General features: G+C 38.1%; 1 protein-coding gene across 1 annotated transcript; it reads right to left on the bottom strand.

Moving 5' to 3' along the window:
- Positions 1-299: 299 nt before the first annotated feature.
- On the bottom strand, positions 300-16,002 carry LOC144629443 (syntaxin-17-like). Its single transcript, XM_078487648.1, has 8 exons — positions 15,621-16,002; positions 14,216-14,343; positions 13,518-13,583; positions 4,317-4,524; positions 3,634-3,731; positions 3,137-3,187; positions 1,959-2,045; positions 300-1,337 (listed from the first exon to the last, which is right to left on the bottom strand). The coding sequence occupies exons 1-8, from the start codon at positions 15,649-15,651 to the stop codon at positions 1,107-1,109; spliced, it is 900 nt and encodes a 299-aa protein (XP_078343774.1). The 5' UTR covers positions 15,652-16,002; the 3' UTR covers positions 300-1,106.
- Between the last annotated feature and the right edge of the window lie 1,071 nt (positions 16,003-17,073).

Genomic DNA, 17,073 nt, shown 5'->3' on the forward strand with positions numbered 1-17,073 from the left:
GTGTTCCCCTAGAGTTGAGTTGCTACAGAGATATCACAGTAATTGTCTAGAGATCCGAAAAACTTATTATCACATATTGTGGAAGAATATGGTATTAAATTTCAGAGCTTTGTATAAATTCTGGTCGCTTATTTATAACTGTAGTTTTGTTTGTTTGTTTGTTTGTTTATTTCATTTTTTCCCTCCCTATCTCTGCCTCCATTTTCGTTCTCCCCATTATCCCGCCTCGAATCGCGGGCCCGTGTGATGTCATCATGTAAGTGGTCACCATGTGGAAGTCATCTCGTCCAAACAACAGCTTTACTTTAGACTCTATTCATTTTATTTGCTCCTTTATTGCCCTTACTGCTTATTTCCACACTGTAGATTTGCCATTCAGTTTTTTGGGACATAATAATAGAAAAAAATCTACAACATTTTCATTTCTTTCTGCTGTTCTCATATAAAGGACTTCGGAGTGTTGGATCTAGACTTCCAAACAAATAGACCTTTTTCGCTTGGACGTTTTGTTGCCCCATTACAGACCATGTGATGATACTCTTGAGAATTCTTGCTTTCAAATTTTCAGATAGACGCGTGTATATGAATGAATAAATTTTATGTGGATAAAAGGAAAATTCTCTAGAGAACATCACGTGGTCTGTAATGGGAAAACAAACCGCCCAAGCGAAAAAGGTCTATTATGCGGGGGCCTGGAGTACAAAGATGGGGGACACAGGTTGGAAAAACCCTGAAACCCTAGACCTCTCTTTTGCGTGTCGAAAATAATGAAAATACTGGAACTTGTGAACTTGCAAAGCGCCAGCTTCAACCGGAGATTTAAGAGATGTTGTTTTACACATCAGTATCCCCGTTAGCTACTGTAATTTGCAAAGCCCATCTTTTGTGCGTCAAATGAAAATTTGAGAGCATGATTTCTCAGTTCTACTTCCTTGCAGAGACGTCTTCTACAAAGTGCCAGCTTTACGGTTCAAAAACTGTCGATTTGAACTTAAACGCAAACATCTGAATTAAATTTGTTAAAACAAAGATGAACAATGTTCTTAAATGCGCCACTCAACCCTTTGAAAAGACTTTTCCTTAAGGATTGAATCGTCCACACACTGTCAACGGTATTTCTTCAATGCTCTGCTGGAACTGAGGTTATCAAGTTGAATGTCAGTAGCTTCGTCTTGCTTCTTCTTGAAGTACTTTCCACCAATAAACCCCACAATGCCTCCACCCAAAGCAAGAGCGGCTCCGGCTTTCAATCCTACAGCCAAACCCACAGGTCCGCCGCATATCCCTCCTACTGCAGCGCCAATCAGAGGATAGGTGACGGCTTTTAGTTTGCTGGCCTGAAAAAAAAGCAAAGAAAAAACAATCCTGAAAAAATAGCCAAAAATATTGTCTCTTTGTGCGCTCAATAATTCTTCCCTCCACTCGGAAGACGTCGGAGATTTGACCGAAATTCGAAAAATTCCATACTGTGTTTCTGATTGGTTAACTCTCAGTGTTGAATCTTCGTGCACAAATAACAACCAATCAGACACTACAAATTGAAATCTCTGTGTGGAGCCGTCATCAGAATCCAATTGTCATAGTCGACATGACTGTAGCCATACAACCACGTCAGGCATAAAGGTATAACGGTGCATGTCTGTAACGCGCATGTTACCTTTCATCATAGGTACACAATGCGTGCAGATAGACAGACAAATTAAATTAAGGGCGCTTTCCGTTTGTCAGAACTGGCCGGCCGGCCCGATGGTTTTGAATGTGAAATGAGCCTTTTCCAAGAGATTTCCCCCTACATCCACTGGCACAACAACAATGTTTAATCTTTTTGCATTGACTGATTTGACAGGACATATCTGACTAACAACGGAATTCTGTTCTCAAATATACCGGTCTGGCCGGCAAATTTTGACAAATGGAAAGTGCCATAAGTCAAGGTTTTAATTTTTTCTTCCACTTACCTTTCCTAAATGGCTGGCTCCCTCTTCAACGTTGACCTGTGCACTCTCAATGTTGCTTTCGATAGAGTCGATTGTTTCTTGTTGCTCCTAAATTTTGAAAGGGGGTAAAGAATAATACTCCTATTTCTGAAACTTTCACCTCTCATCTTAAGAAATTAAAATTGTTTACTGTTTTCCGGGATTTTTTTCCGAGGTTAAGAATATTTAAAAATCGACGTTTCGATCAGTTTCACTGATCTTCTTCAGGCTGTTGTTAAAAATGACAAATTATATGGCGGATTGTTTCTCCTGTCTGGCAAGTTTGGTTGTTGATTTCTGCAAGTTATCCGCAAATTTCAAATAACGGCTCCCGTACCGATCTCTAATCCTATTCCTAGAAACAATCCTACCGATCTCTAATCCTAGAAACAATCCGCCATATTGTCATTTTTAGTACTAAAAATTGGTCTGCAGTATGTGCGTGCATCTGCTGTGGCTTTTTACCGTTATAATAGTAACCTTTTAAAACCTGAAAATTTCGAATGTTATTCAGAAATGCAATTCAACCTAGCTGGGGTCACTGTGTTGTGTTCTTGGGAAGCTGTTTGTGGACTAGCATCCCATCCAGGGGGGAGGGAGAAGCAAAACTCTTAGGGGCGAAAAAAAAAATCGGCGAAGAAAAGTCAAGAACGTAAAAAATAGCTATTTTTTTTTGTTCTTGACTTTTCTTCATCGATTTTTTTTCCGCCCGTATAGACTTTCCCCCGCCCCCACTAACTGCCCCTGGGTCTCCGAGGATGTATGCTGGGATACAGTGCAAGCACTGATGAACCATCCAGCTCCTCTAATCTCAAGGACTGGAATGGATGTAATTGGAAACCTAAATTGCAGGGGTGGATCCAGGATTTTTCTGAGGAGAAGGTGTACCAATAAATCACATTTGTTTTTTCTTTCTTTTTTTTTGCAGAATACCAGTTGTATTAGAAAGCTGCAGGTCATTGCAGGGGGGGGGGGGGTGCACCCCTGCACCCTCCCCTTAGATCTGCCCCTGAATTGACTAACATATTACAGCTAAAACTGAAAGAAAAGAATGAAATAAGGAGTTAAAATTCTTGACATTAATGATTTTGCTTTCCATGAGTTTCAATTTTAACCAATTTAAGACTGCTGCACATATAAAGAATATTAAACAAACTTACATGGACTAAAGTTGAGAAGTCATGAATCAACTCATTAAGTTCCACTAAACCCTGTTGTAGAAAAGACAAAATATTCTTATCAGGTTTACCACACAATTTGCACAGGAGATTCAAGGGGGGAGTAGCGATACTCTCAGTCGCTTAATGCTACGGAAACTGGGATAAGCTCCGGCCTGTATGGGCCATTAGGCTCGAAGCAAACTTTACCTTTACCTTACATTACATGTAAATTTCAAATTGGCTGCTTTGGTGCAAAACGGGGGTGGGGGTGGGGGGGGGGGGGAGGGGGTTCCCTCTCAGAGGCACATTTGGTTGGTTAATTCCAACATTACCATATTTGTAATGTTTGATATAAGGTAGTTCTGGAAGGCTTGAGTGGATAATTTTCAGCACTGTATCACATCTATTTCACAGAATACACAGTACAAGTAATATGCTTAATGACATAATGCTACAAAAACCCATGGCCCACAACAATGAAAAAAAAAAAACCTGACCTCTCTCAGTGAGTCCCAGGAAGCCATTGCATCTTGTTCTACTACAAGCTGGGACTGGAGTTGTTGTGGGTTGCTGGTCATCTCTGTAACATCAAATGCTACAAGAATAATTAAGAAAGAAGCGAGTTGTTAATTTATAAATCAGGGTTGATGCTGATTGAAAGTTTTTAAAAAGAAATGGTCACCGATGAAGGTCACCAAAGTGACCAAATTGTTTTGATTTTTGAAAATTTAAATCATCATCAACCTTGATTTTTAAATTTTATGTCATGCCTGATTACGACAACAGTATTTTTAAGTGTGTTGTTATTGCATGTGGTTGGCTGGATATTGGCCAAGTTTTGTCTTTTGGCATGTTTATGGAATGAGGTCCATCCGTGATTACCAAAGAAAAAGATATATGGGGCCAGTATCAGCCATCTTGACTGAACAAGCTTGGCCAATAAATGATATAATTCATGGATTTATTAAAGAACGTTCACCACTTTTCTTGCAGGACACCGTAGGCAATCCCAATCAGCCAATATTCAGTAGCTCCATCTTGCCTGCTCAGGGAGCCAATCAAAGCAAAGGATTCCGTTCAACTTTCCCACTCGCAGAGCTATAGACTTGTCGTCATAACTTAGGGAACTTCTTATTGATCAGAAGGAATGAAAAATTGTAAGAAACAGACTTAAGATTACCAGTGTTTCTGTTTTTGGCAAAAGGCATTCTCTTGGGCTCTTTGTCCTGCTTTTCACGAGTGTACATCTGCTGGACCTCTCTGAATGAACTCACTCCAGCTAGAATCTCTTCCTGTATTGGTTTGATTCGCTCGTCAAACTCTGCTAAATCTGATGACTGTATTTGATTTCTTGTGCTTTCTATTTCTTTCATGTGTGACTTCAGTTGCTGTGGATTGAAGACAATCATGATATTACATCTAAGGGCATGCTATAACAAAGGCATTGTGTTTTTGACTAAAATAAATTTCAGAAGCTCTCCTCGGCTTGATTTCCGCCACTCTCTCAAGTCCAGCCTTTGTTCCTCTCGTGGGGAGGGGTGCAGGCTCATTTCCCAAACGACGGCTGGTATATAATTAAGCCTACAGCTGTCGGCCAAGTTAGTTGAAAAGTGACAAAAACTGGAAAATATTATAAACAGGGTTCAATTTGTTTTCGGACTCCAAATTTTTTTGTTTATTAAACAAGTAATCAGTCTTTTTTGCTTAATAAACAAGTTTGACTAATGAAAGTTGCTTATTAAACAAAAAAGACCCTATTTTTTAATTGATAGACAAAAAAGGTGGTATTTTTTGTTTATTACACAAAAATTTTTTGCTTATTAAACAAAAAACCCGCGCGCTTTTTGCTTATTAAACAAAAGTTTCACAACATTTTGTGCACACGAAAATCTTTACCTTCGGCCGCCATTACATACAAAAATATTGAGAGGAAAAACATCGCTACGGATGAATCATTATTTTAACAACATATATATTAGAAGTCTCTACTGCTAGATCATTCCACTGAGGGAAAACAAAGGCATGACTTCCCTTTTAGGAAGAATATTTTCCAAAAGTTTGACTACGCAGCGCGATCGATCGGCTGCGTTCAACGAGCTGCTTGTTGGATGCTCAAGTTTTAAATCGGAAACGAGCCCTCGTCATTTTATTAATTACAAAATAAAAACATCAAGAGATTTCTAAAAGCAGAAAGAACCGGGGATTTGAACGAAGATGGCCTGTTTGTCGTCGAGTTTGTTGGTGATATTAGATCTATTTTATAAACGACGAAATGAACAACTTTCTAGCGATGTGTTTTACGCGGTCATGAAATTTGTACTTTGCAGCGTAATGTGGGAAAAATAAGGCTCAACTCCGTGCAAAACCTCCGCAGCAATGGATAAATCATTGTTAAATGAAAAACTTTTAACAGAAGACTTGTCTGCTGCATCCTATTTAAGCGACCTTTCTTTTTCTGGAAGAATATTTTCCATGCATTAAACGTTGTGCGATTTCGCGGCGAGCGATCGGCGATTCCGGAACGAGCTGCAAAGTCGAAAGTTTTTAAGCGATTTCTAGCAAATAAGGAGCTTTTTGAAGGCAGCAAGAGCAGAAGATTTAAATAAACACAGCTCTATAAATATAAAGTCGTAGTATTAAATATGCAGTCGAGATAGCCGGTGATAAAATCTATTTTTAGACACGTTGACAAAATAAACAGCAGAGCTAGCTGTCATGTTCAAACGATTCACCCGGCAGACAGGGAAAATTACCACGGTCAGAAAAAAATTCTTTTCGCGTCAACTTTCAAAATTTGTGCTGAATTCCCGTGCAAAAGCTCGAAAGGACTTAAAATTCCTAGGTTCATTAAAATTAAGCGGAGTTTTCATTCAAGAACTGTATGTATGAAGCGTAAGTCTAGCTAACGATTACTTTCACCACGGACTTTTTTTACAACAGACTTGAAATGCCAGCTTATGTTTTGAATATCAAGCAAGAATAGCGCCTTTTGTTTATTAATTAAAAAAAGGTATAGCTTTTAGTTATCAAACAAAAGTGCCACAACATTTTACGAACTTCATGCAGTCACGAGTACGGTGAAATCGATCTTGCAAAAGAAAACAGCGTAATGTCATACATGTAGACAGCTAATTAGAGTCACCAGTTTTCTTGAAAATATTTATAGGTTTTAACCAAAACGTGGCACGTTTTGTTTATTAAACTATTAAACAATTTGCTTTTCAACCGAAAACGGGTCATAACAGTCTAGTTTGCAAACACATTCGTATCTTCATGCAGCTACGTAACTACGGACAAAAATATTTGCGAGCAAAAACAACGCAATCATTCCACCCGAATTTAATACAATGAGGCAAAGAGTTTTCTGAATGTAGCAAAAATGGGTCACTTTATTCTGGACAGGGCGAAATAAACAGTAGCGTGGTTTGTATATTTCCGCGATTCACACGAAAGTAGTTTGTACTTTACGCGACAACTGGACAAATTTGAACTGAATTATGTGCCGAGTGTCGGTGAAGTAAAATTTAAATAGAGAGAAGGAACTGTAAAGCGAAAACTAGTGTGAAAACGTTACTGAAAAGAAACTCATGTTTTCAGTTCAGTGTTGACTTCTCGACGCGACTGAAACGAACACTTCGGTTTGATAAATAGAATTTAAAGGAAAGATAAAAACTCTCGGCTTTTTGCAATTCGTCGAGTTCGTTCGTACTGTAAAATTGACTTAGGTGCAGACAATGTACACAGGAGAATATTCATTCAAAAAACAATCAAAATAGACTTGTAAAATCTGAGAACACATTCGATTCGTAAACCAGAAATATTTACGAGAAGATCGATCAAGAGATAAAATGTGTGAAGTTTTAACGCATTCCGTCGAAATGGATTTTGGAAATGAAAGCTGGTGTTTAATTTGACGGACAATCTGCTGGCCAAAGATTTAAAACAGTTCATCGCACAAGAATTTATTTGTACTTGTTTTTATACGCTGCCCAAAATAATAATAACAAAAACAATCAAAACAGACTTGTGAAATCTGAGAACACATTCGATTCGTAGATCATGCAGAGATATTTACGCGAAGATCGATCAAGAGATAAAATGTGTTCTTCGGTGCGTTTCCGCTTGATTAAAAAACACACGTCCAGTAGAACAGAAAAATAGCAATACAGTTATTAAAAGGCTTTTACCACTCAAGTAAACAAAGTCTTTTCACTGAAAGAGTTTTAGTTTGAATCAGGATTCCTATTTGAAAAGTAATGTCACGCAACTCGCCGGCTAAGAAAACGCGAGAAAAGGTCGTTTTGTTAAATCTAATTGCCCTTTATTTTGAGCGAAAGTAGCTACAGAAACTTTTAAAACATCTGGAGATTTTTGAATGATCGTTTCGAGCGATCGTTTTGCCGGGTAGAAAAAAAAAACAGAGCTTGACAACTGGAAGCAGTTTAACTTACAGTTTTCGTTGGCGCCAAAATGCTTTGCGCGGGAAAAATTTCAGACAGCTTTTAAAAAAGCTTCGGCAATTAAATTCAACACGACAATGAAAATACAATTTTTTGGTATCAATCCACACTTTTTTAATAAACTTCAATATCAACTGACTGATCGAGAGAACAAATATGAGACATATGAGCTCACCTCTTAACAAGTCACAAGAACATCAGGGCCACGGCGCGGCGTCCTTAGCACAGAAATTTATGCACGTCTGTAGATTCTTTAGTTGTCTTTCCCTTTAAATATTTAAACCGCCATCAGTGATTTGACCTGCTAAAAGTGATATGACTTGCAATTTCTATGTTATACGCTTACAAACACTGTCCGGCCTGGTACATGTACGTATTGAACAGTGTCCAGCACTCCGTTAGTAAGTCTTGCTTACAAACAGAACAAAACGAATAGTTCTCAACCAAAATTGTTTTAAAGTTCGCTCCTGTTTTCTCGAATACGGTAGTCCCGGAACTCGCATTATAAGTCGCGTATGCACGTGTAGATTTCAACGGCGGTTCACCTCAAAAATGACGACGAATTAAGTCCAATCAGCAAATCGCAGAATAGGCCATGTCAACAAATCTTGATTCCCCGACTGAGTTGAAGAAGGCACTATTTCTCCAATTTAACCAATTTTCGTAGCCAAAACATTTGCACAAATGTCGCCACCGCCGCTATAAAGCACAGAACTGTCGACTAGCCGAAAAACTTACAGAGCTCCAATGTTCACCGTTAAACCGTTGAATTGCGAACACGCTGCTTTGATCGCTTATGGCGCGTCCACAGTGACCAATGACAGCGCTTGCTGTCATAAAGGCACGTGACGGGAACCAATCACGGTGCTCGCTGTCAGAAGGTGTCAGTCACAGATTTGGATGACACGCCTATAATGATGAACGTGAGTTCCCTTAAGGTGGCTCCATAGGGTTTCTTGACCGCGCGAAGACTGGGTACGAAAGGGCGAGCTTGAAATGCCGGCAAATCAAAACAAATATGGCGGCTTCACGCGAGCGTGAAATTTTCGGCGAGAAAACGCGAGACTTGCTTCCTGCCAATGAAATAACACCTGTACTTTCCTGTGTTGAGCAGATTAAAGAGTTTACAACACCCTAAAAAGGTTTTTACAACGTCCGCGGTGCTTCTGGCCGCTTTTGCGAAGTTCGTACGATCGAAAGCAAAAGACAAAATAAAAAATAGTCTCCGCGATTGTGGGATACTTTGAGCAGAATTTCAGAGATTCTGCTACATAAAGGATTAGGGTATGTCTCTAACTAACCTTGGGGTTAACAGATATTCGCACAAAAACCGACAACAACGGGAAACGCTCGTCTTTACACATCAACCCGTATGGTTCGAAAGTTCGCGCATGCTCAAATAGCGATCTTGGACAATTTCTATTCTGATGACGTAATTATTTCGGGGCGAAAATAGAAAATTTCGCCTGGGATTTACTAGAGTTTCCTTCGGTGAAAATCCTTAAAATTTGGCAGAGATGTGATACCTTTTTAACTGCCCATTTTGCCGTTTTTTTAAAAAAATTTGTAAGCCAGTTTTTTTGCTTGGTCAAAAAAACACAAAATAACCAAAAACGAAAAAACGACCTGGACAACCCCCACTTTTTTTGTTTTTAAAAGTTACTTCTCATCAGATTCAATTAATTGGGAGATTTTCAAAACTTTTCACCGAAGAAAATTAAAGAAAATTAAGATCAAAGCCACAAAAACACCAAAAAATAGGACTTTTTAGGAAGATGTAGCTCAAAAGCAAAGGCTGTTATTTTAAAAAAGAATAATGCACAACATATTTTAGTCCTTGTTTTTAATATTTCATCAGCTTTTATTAAGCTAGTTTAAAAAATAACGCGAAAATGATCTCTTGATGGGTATCACTTGTGCGCGCGCCGTAATATCTCAAAACCCTACGGAGCCACCTTAATCGTTAGAGCTCTGTAAAGTTTTTCGGCTAGTCGACAGTTCTGTGCTTAGCGGCGGTGGCGACATTTGTGCAAATGTTTTGGCTACGAAAATTGGTTAAATTGGAGAAATAGTGCCTTCTTCAACTCAGTCGGGGAATCAAGATTTGTTCACATGGCCTATTCTGCGATTTGCTGATTGGACTTAATTCGTCGTCATTTTTGAGGTGAACCGTTGAACCGCCGTTGAAATCTACACGTGCATACGCGACTTATAATGCGAGTTCCGGGACTACCGTATTCGAGAAAACAGGAGCGAACTTTAAAACAATTTTGGTTGAGAACTATTCGTTTTGATCTGTTTGTAAGCAAGACTTACTAACGGAGTGCTGGACACTGTTCAATACGTACATGTACTAGGCCGGACAGTGTTTGTAAGCGTATAACAAAGAAAATGCAAGTCATATCACTTTTAGCAGGTCAAATCACTGATGGCGGTTTAAATATTTAAAGGGAAAGACAACTAAAGAATCTACAGACGTGCATAAATTTCTGTGCTAAGGACGCCGCGCCGTGGCTCTGATGTTCTTGTGACTTGTTAAGAGGTGAGCTCATATGTCTCATATTTGTTCTCTCGATCAGTCAGTTGATATTGAAGTTTATTAAAAAAGTGTGGATTGATACCAAAAAATTGTATTTTCATTGTCGTGTTGAATTTAATTGCCGAAGCTTTTTTAAAAGCTGTCTGAAATTTTTCCCGCGCAAAGCATTTTGGCGCCAACGAAAACTGTAAGTTAAACTGCTTCCAGTTGTCAAGCTCTGTTTTTTTTTCTACCCGGCAAAACGATCGCTCGAAACGATCATTCAAAAATCTCCAGATGTTTTAAAAGTTTCTGTAGCTACTTTCGCTCAAAATAAAGGGCAATTAGATTTAACAAAACGACCTTTTCTCGCGTTTTCTTAGCCGGCGAGTTGCGTGACATTGCTTTTCAAATAGGAATCCTGATTCAAACTAAAACTCTTTCAGTTGAAAGACTTTGTTTACTTGAGTGGTAAAAGCCTTTTAATAACTGTATTGCTATTTTTCTGTTCTACTGGACGTGTGTTTTTTAATCAAGCGGAAACGCACCGAAGAACACATTTTATCTCTTGATCGATCTTCGCGTAAATATCTCTGCATGATCTACGAATCGAATGTGTTCTCAGATTTCACAAGTCTGTTTTGATTGTTTTTGTTATTATTATTTTGGGCAGCGTATAAAAACAAGTACAAATAAATTCTTGTGCGATGAACTGTTTTAAATCTTTGGCCAGCAGATTGTCCGTCAAATTAAACACCAGCTTTCATTTCCAAAATCCATTTCGACGGAATGCGTTAAAACTTCACACATTTTATCTCTTGATCGATCTTCTCGTAAATATTTCTGGTTTACGAATCGAATGTGTTCTCAGATTTTACAAGTCTATTTTGATTGTTTTTTGAATGAATATTCTCCTGTGTACATTGTCTGCACCTAAGTCAATTTTACAGTACGAACGAACTCGACGAATTGCAAAAAGCCGAGAGTTTTTATCTTTCCTTTAAATTCTATTTATCAAACCGAAGTGTTCGTTTCAGTCGCGTCGAGAAGTCAACACTGAACTGAAAACATGAGTTTCTTTTCAGTAACGTTTTCACACTAGTTTTCGCTTTACAGTTCTTCTCTCTATTTAAATTTTACTTCACCGACACTCGGCACATAATTCAGTTCAAATTTGTCCAGTTGTCGCGTAAAGTACAAACTACTTTCGTGTGAATCGCGGAAATATACAAACCACGCTACTGTTTATTTCGCCCTGTCCAGAATAAAGTGACCCATTTTTGCTACATTCAGAAAACTCTTTGCCTCATTGTATTAAATTCGGGTGGAATGATTGCGTTGTTTTTGCTCGCAAATATTTTTGTCCGTAGTTACGTAGCTGCATGAAGATAAGAATATGTTTGCAAGCTAGACTGTTATGACCCGTTTTCGGTTGAAAAGCAAATTGTTTTATAGTTTAATAAACAAAACGTGCCACGTTTTGGTTAAAACCTATAAATATTTTCAAGAAAACTGGTGACTCTAATTAGCTGTCTACATGTATGACATTACGCTGTTTTCTTTTGCAAGATCGATTTCACCGTACTCGTACGACTGCATGAAGTTCGTAAAATGTTGTGGCACTTTTGTTTGATAACTAAAAGCTATACCTTTTTTTAATTAATAAACAAAAGGCGCTATTCTTGCTTGATATTCAAAACATAAGCTGGCATTTCAAGTCTGTTGTAAAAAAAGTCCGTGGTGAAAACTCCGCTTAATTTTAATGAACCTAGGAATTTTAAGTCCTTTCGAGCTTTTGCACGGGAATTCAGCACAAATTTTGAAAGTTGACGCGAAAAGAATTTTTTTTTCTGACCGTGGTAATTTTCCCTGTCTGCCGGGTGAATCGTTTGAACATGACAGCTAGCTCTGCTGTTTATTTTGTCAACGTGTCTAAAAATAGATTTTATCACCGGCTATCTCGACTGCATATTTAATACTACGACTTTATATTTATAGGGCTGTGTTTATTTAAATCTTCTGTTCTTGCTGCCTTCAAAAAGCTCCTTATTTGCTAGGAATCGCTTAAAAACTTTCGACTTTGCAGCTCGTTCCGGAATCGCCGATCGCTCGCCGCGAAATCGCACAACGTTTATGCATGGAAAATATTCTTCCAGAAAAAGAAAGGTCGCTTAAATAGGATGCAGCAGACAAGTCTTCTGTTAAAAGTTTTTCATTTAACAATGATTTATCCATTGCTGCCGAGGTTTTGCACGGAGTTGTGCCTTATTTTTCCCACATTACGCTGCAAAGTGCAAATTTCATGACCGGCGTAAAACACATCGCTAGAAAGTTGTTCATTTCGTCGTTTATAAAATAGATCTAATATCACCGACAAACTCGACGACAAACAGGCCATCTTCGTTCAAATCCCCGGTCTTTTCTGCTTTTAGAAATCTCTTGATGTTTTTATTTTGTAATTAATAAAATGAAGAGGGCTCGTTTCCGATTTAAAACTTGAGCATCCAACAAGCAGCTCGTTGAACGCAGCCAATCGATCGCGCTGCGTAGTCAAACTTTTGGAAAATATTCTTCCTAAAAGGGAAGTCATGCCTTTGTTTTCCCTCAGTGGAATGATTTAGCAGTAGAGACTTCTAATATATATGTTTTTAAAATAATGATTCATCCGTAGCAATGTTTTTCCTCTCAATATTTTTGTATGTAATGGCGGCCGAAGGTAAAGATTTTCGTGTGCACAAAATGTTGTGAAACTTTTGTTTAATAAGCAAAAAGCGCGCGGGTTTTTTGTTTAATAAGCAAAAAATTTTTGTGTAATAAACAAAAAATACCACCTTTTTTGTCTATCAATTAAAAAATAGGGTCTTTTTTTTTTAATAAGCAACTTTCATTAGTCAAACTTGTTTATTAAGCAAAAAAGACTGATTACTTGTTTAATAAACAAAAAAATTTGGAGTCCGAAAACATTTTGGGAGTCCGAAAACAAATTGAACCCTGTTTATATAAAACAGACTGGATTACAAGGTTTAAATTATGGGACACTTATGAATAGAGTTAACGGTCATCTTTTTTCTACCTGTGTTCCACCCAGGTCAGGGACTTAACATGGTTTTGACAATTGTGTCACCCATAAACTATTAATTAAAGTTAATTATAATATTGTAAAATACAAGTTAACATGTAATGTAGTCTACAAGAAAGATGTAGCTTATGTTGTCATAACTCATATGTGGGGCAAAAAAAAAAAAAGCCTGAGTCCAGTCAAACCCATGACCTTCGCCACACCAGTCAGATGCTCTAACCACTGAGCTACAGGGAGAATCATGGTGAGCTTGATCATGCATGCGCACTTCAGAAAACAACTGCCATGAAATATAAGTTATTTGTAGATATTGTACCAATTTACCTGCACTGTCCTTGCAGCATTTATTTGCTCTTTATTAAGTTCAAACCAAGCTTCTGAGCTATAAAACTGCAACACAAAGTTACACAATTTTTTTTAGAACCCAATGCATGAGACATAATGTAGAGTGGAAAACACCCTTGCAATCTACTGCAAGCTACGACAAAGGGCCCCTCCCCCTAAGCTTCCTTTAATTGCCTTTTAATAATCTCAATCATTTTAAACTTTTTACAATTTTAATAAATACTACTCCATGAAGCAAATTTAAAAGTGGCTCAGCACTGCTGGTGCTGCATACTTGGAGTATTTCTACTAGTACCTTATTGTTACTTATTCTCGTGGATTAATTTTCGCGATTTAAAGACCCGCGAAAATTAATTTTAAAAGTTTTCTATTGTATTTTTTATGTTAATTATGCATTTTTGGCCAAATCGCGAAAATTAAGTCCTGCAAAATATGCCTGTTCCATTTTTGCGAAATTAAGTTACCGTGAAAATAAGTAACAATAAGGTACTTCCCAGTTAACCCCCTTCCCTCCCCACCCACCCATCAAGTTAGGGTGGAGAGATGCACTGAACTGTATCTTGAGAGGAAGGAACCTTACCCAAGGACACAACACAATGACCCTAAAAAGGCTTAAACTGACCTGGAATCAATAAATCACTGCACCTCTGAAAGATTTAAGTTACATAAAATCTTACCTTTTCCATGTTTATCTTGTGTTGCTGAAGTCTTGCAAGATCGGCTGGAAGGGCCACTTGAAATTTTCGCAAAGTTGGTTCAAACCTCCTCAGTGGATGTTTTGGCAGGTAAGCCATTGACTCACCCACTAATAAAATCATCAAACAAAAAAAAAAACTCATTTAGAATACCTATTAAGTCATCTTCATATTTTCCAAACTTTTCTGTGGCTTGGATTTTTGACAAGATCTTGCCTCAACAACTCATGCCGTGAACATAACATGATGTCCCTGGCCAGGGCTGGGTCTATATCAAAGCCAGCTTGAAGCCCCGCCATCCAAAAAAGACATGAAACTAGACCTCATCACACACTATGCACACACTGTTCCCTTCAAAACTGTTGCTTATACATATAAATGTTTAAAACTTTTAAAATCCTCCACCTTCAAACCCAAAGTTTGGACAGTCATTGAAAGGTTAAGCTTTGCATACCACATATGCACAGAAATGTTATTGTTATTCACCTAGTTGCTCAGCTCGTAATAGGCCATTTCCGAGTTACCCTTTGCCTCTATTTCAAAACGAGTCTATGTGCGATAAATAGCCTCTTTCTTTTACTAGTCTACCGCTCTTTTTATAATGTTTTGTTATAAAAGTCATACATGCATTTTCACTTAAAACTCTTAGCAAATTTGAGGTGGTGAAAACCAGAAGTGACATTAGTTTTCTGCCATTGATGGCTGTGAAAAACTTTATGAATATAAATTAGCACTCTCAAGTGGGGTGGAGGGGGGATTACTCCAGTGTGAAAGGGATGAGTATGCTGGTATCCGGTCACCTCGCCACCAAGCAATCTCGCCACCAAAACTGGTGTATTCCTCGTTCCTTAATCCATGAGCCGAGGTGGTTTCGCTTGGTGGCGAGTAGGTTGGTGGCGAGATTGCTTGGTGGCGAGGTGACCGGCATTCAGTATGCTTGCCAGAAAATTTAAATTGAACCCTGAATGGAGACCAGTCTAGCTGTGACTCAAGTTCTTTTGGCCCCTAAGGACGCAGTGGCTATTCGTATGGCACCCATACACGGACTTCAGTTTGCTATTCGTACGGGGGTCCTCAACCATCCCCTTTCATATGGAAGCCCACCCCCCCCCCCAGCTCTTAATAATCTTAGCAATGGTTTATACTTTTGCACCTCTCTCTTAGTACTTTAATATAATGGTAAATCCTGTTAGACAGGTTATGACACAACACAGAAGAATTTCTTTGTTGATTTCGGATCTTTAACATCACTAGCTAAATTTAATCTAAGCTTATATAAATCCTACATATATATTTAACCGTGGTGTTGTTTTAACGTTTTAACCAAACAATGCACCGAGGATCTTAGTTCATAGACATTTTAAAGCAGGAAAGTTTCTATACTTACTGTTCAAGTCAGCTGAATCGAAACTTGCCATTATTGCTTCCAAAATCTCAGTTTACCTCTTCATGAGCTGCACAATTGCATACAAACATAACACGGAAATAATACCTCGAAATATATTTGCGGAAAAAACACCCCGATTTAGCTTACATTTGCAACTTTGTTGTTTACATATTCAGGGCATCTATTCTTCCAAAAACGCAAGCTTTCTTCGGTAAATAAGGCGATGTTTTAACATACTGCGAGGAAATGATAAAAGGGGTATATAAAAGAACTCGTCTAGAGAAATATTCGACAAGAATTTGGCCGTAAAAACGACGCAATAAAACTCGTGTATCCAAAAATAAACGCAAACCAGAATTTCCGAGAAATTTTTGTTGTCTCGCGATATACTGCTGAACAAACTGCGGGCGTATCGGGGTACTCGGAGAAAATCGCCAGATTACGAAAAATTTCGGCGATTTCCGACTATAGAGCTCACGAACTCCCGAAGTGTGAACTCTTCCAATCTCGTACAAATATCCGTCTATTTGATTTGTAGTATTTTTTGTAGCCTGCAGAACAGGCGGTTTATTTTGGTAGGTGTTATATTTGAGAGTCCTTACACTCAGGAACAGTCTAATCAAATTTAAAGCCGGTATAAAATCTACAAAGAAAAGTGACTGCTTTGGTGGTGAACAAGAATTAACAACTGAAGAACTTCATATAACCTGAAAATGGCAGATTTATGCTGTTTACAGAGCAGTTATTAACATGAAAACAAAACTAAAAAATAATTCACTGCAGTAAAATAGAAGAATCGAAGGTGGGACCGGAAAACCCATTTGAAACCGGAAGTGGAATAAAAAAACCCATTGTGGTTGTGTATTGTGAAAAGGTTTGTACCTAGATCCTGGGGATGTATATAAGGAAGCTGTCCTTTGTCAACACTAATTCAAAAAATAAAGTAATGTTTCAGTCTTTTTGTTAATGATTGTTTAATAACTTGACCTCAAAATATGCATCAAGACGTGCGTATTTGAAAGAGCGTTAGCCCCTTCTTTTTTTTCCACTCATAAAATTTCCATGCTGTTCTTCATGAGTTTAAATGACGCACGGAAAACCCCTCATTTTGTTAAGAAAACAAAAGAGATAAAGGGAAAAGGATTCATGAAACAACATTGCATCCAAGACAGTTTTCAGTTATACCGTAAAATTCCGGTTATAACTGGGCTTATACAGCTTCGTAAGGGGTTTTGGGTGGACTTATAAACGGAGGGCTTATATCCGGGAGGGCTTATAAGCGGAATTAAAGAAACGTTTAGAAAGGAGCCACGGCAGTGTCGATCGAAATACGTTTTTAAGGAGGCTCGATGTAGTTTTATTAGCCGAAGGGTGGTTGTATTGAAAACTAAAATTATCAAGGAAGCCAATGCTCGATTTTTGCAAAAATACACCATATTAATCAAATATGACC

The sequence above is a fragment of the Oculina patagonica genome, chromosome 11 (genome assembly GCF_052425735.1).
Source record: "Oculina patagonica isolate OP01 chromosome 11, crgOcupat, whole genome shotgun sequence".
NCBI lineage: Eukaryota > Metazoa > Cnidaria > Anthozoa > Scleractinia > Oculinidae > Oculina > Oculina patagonica.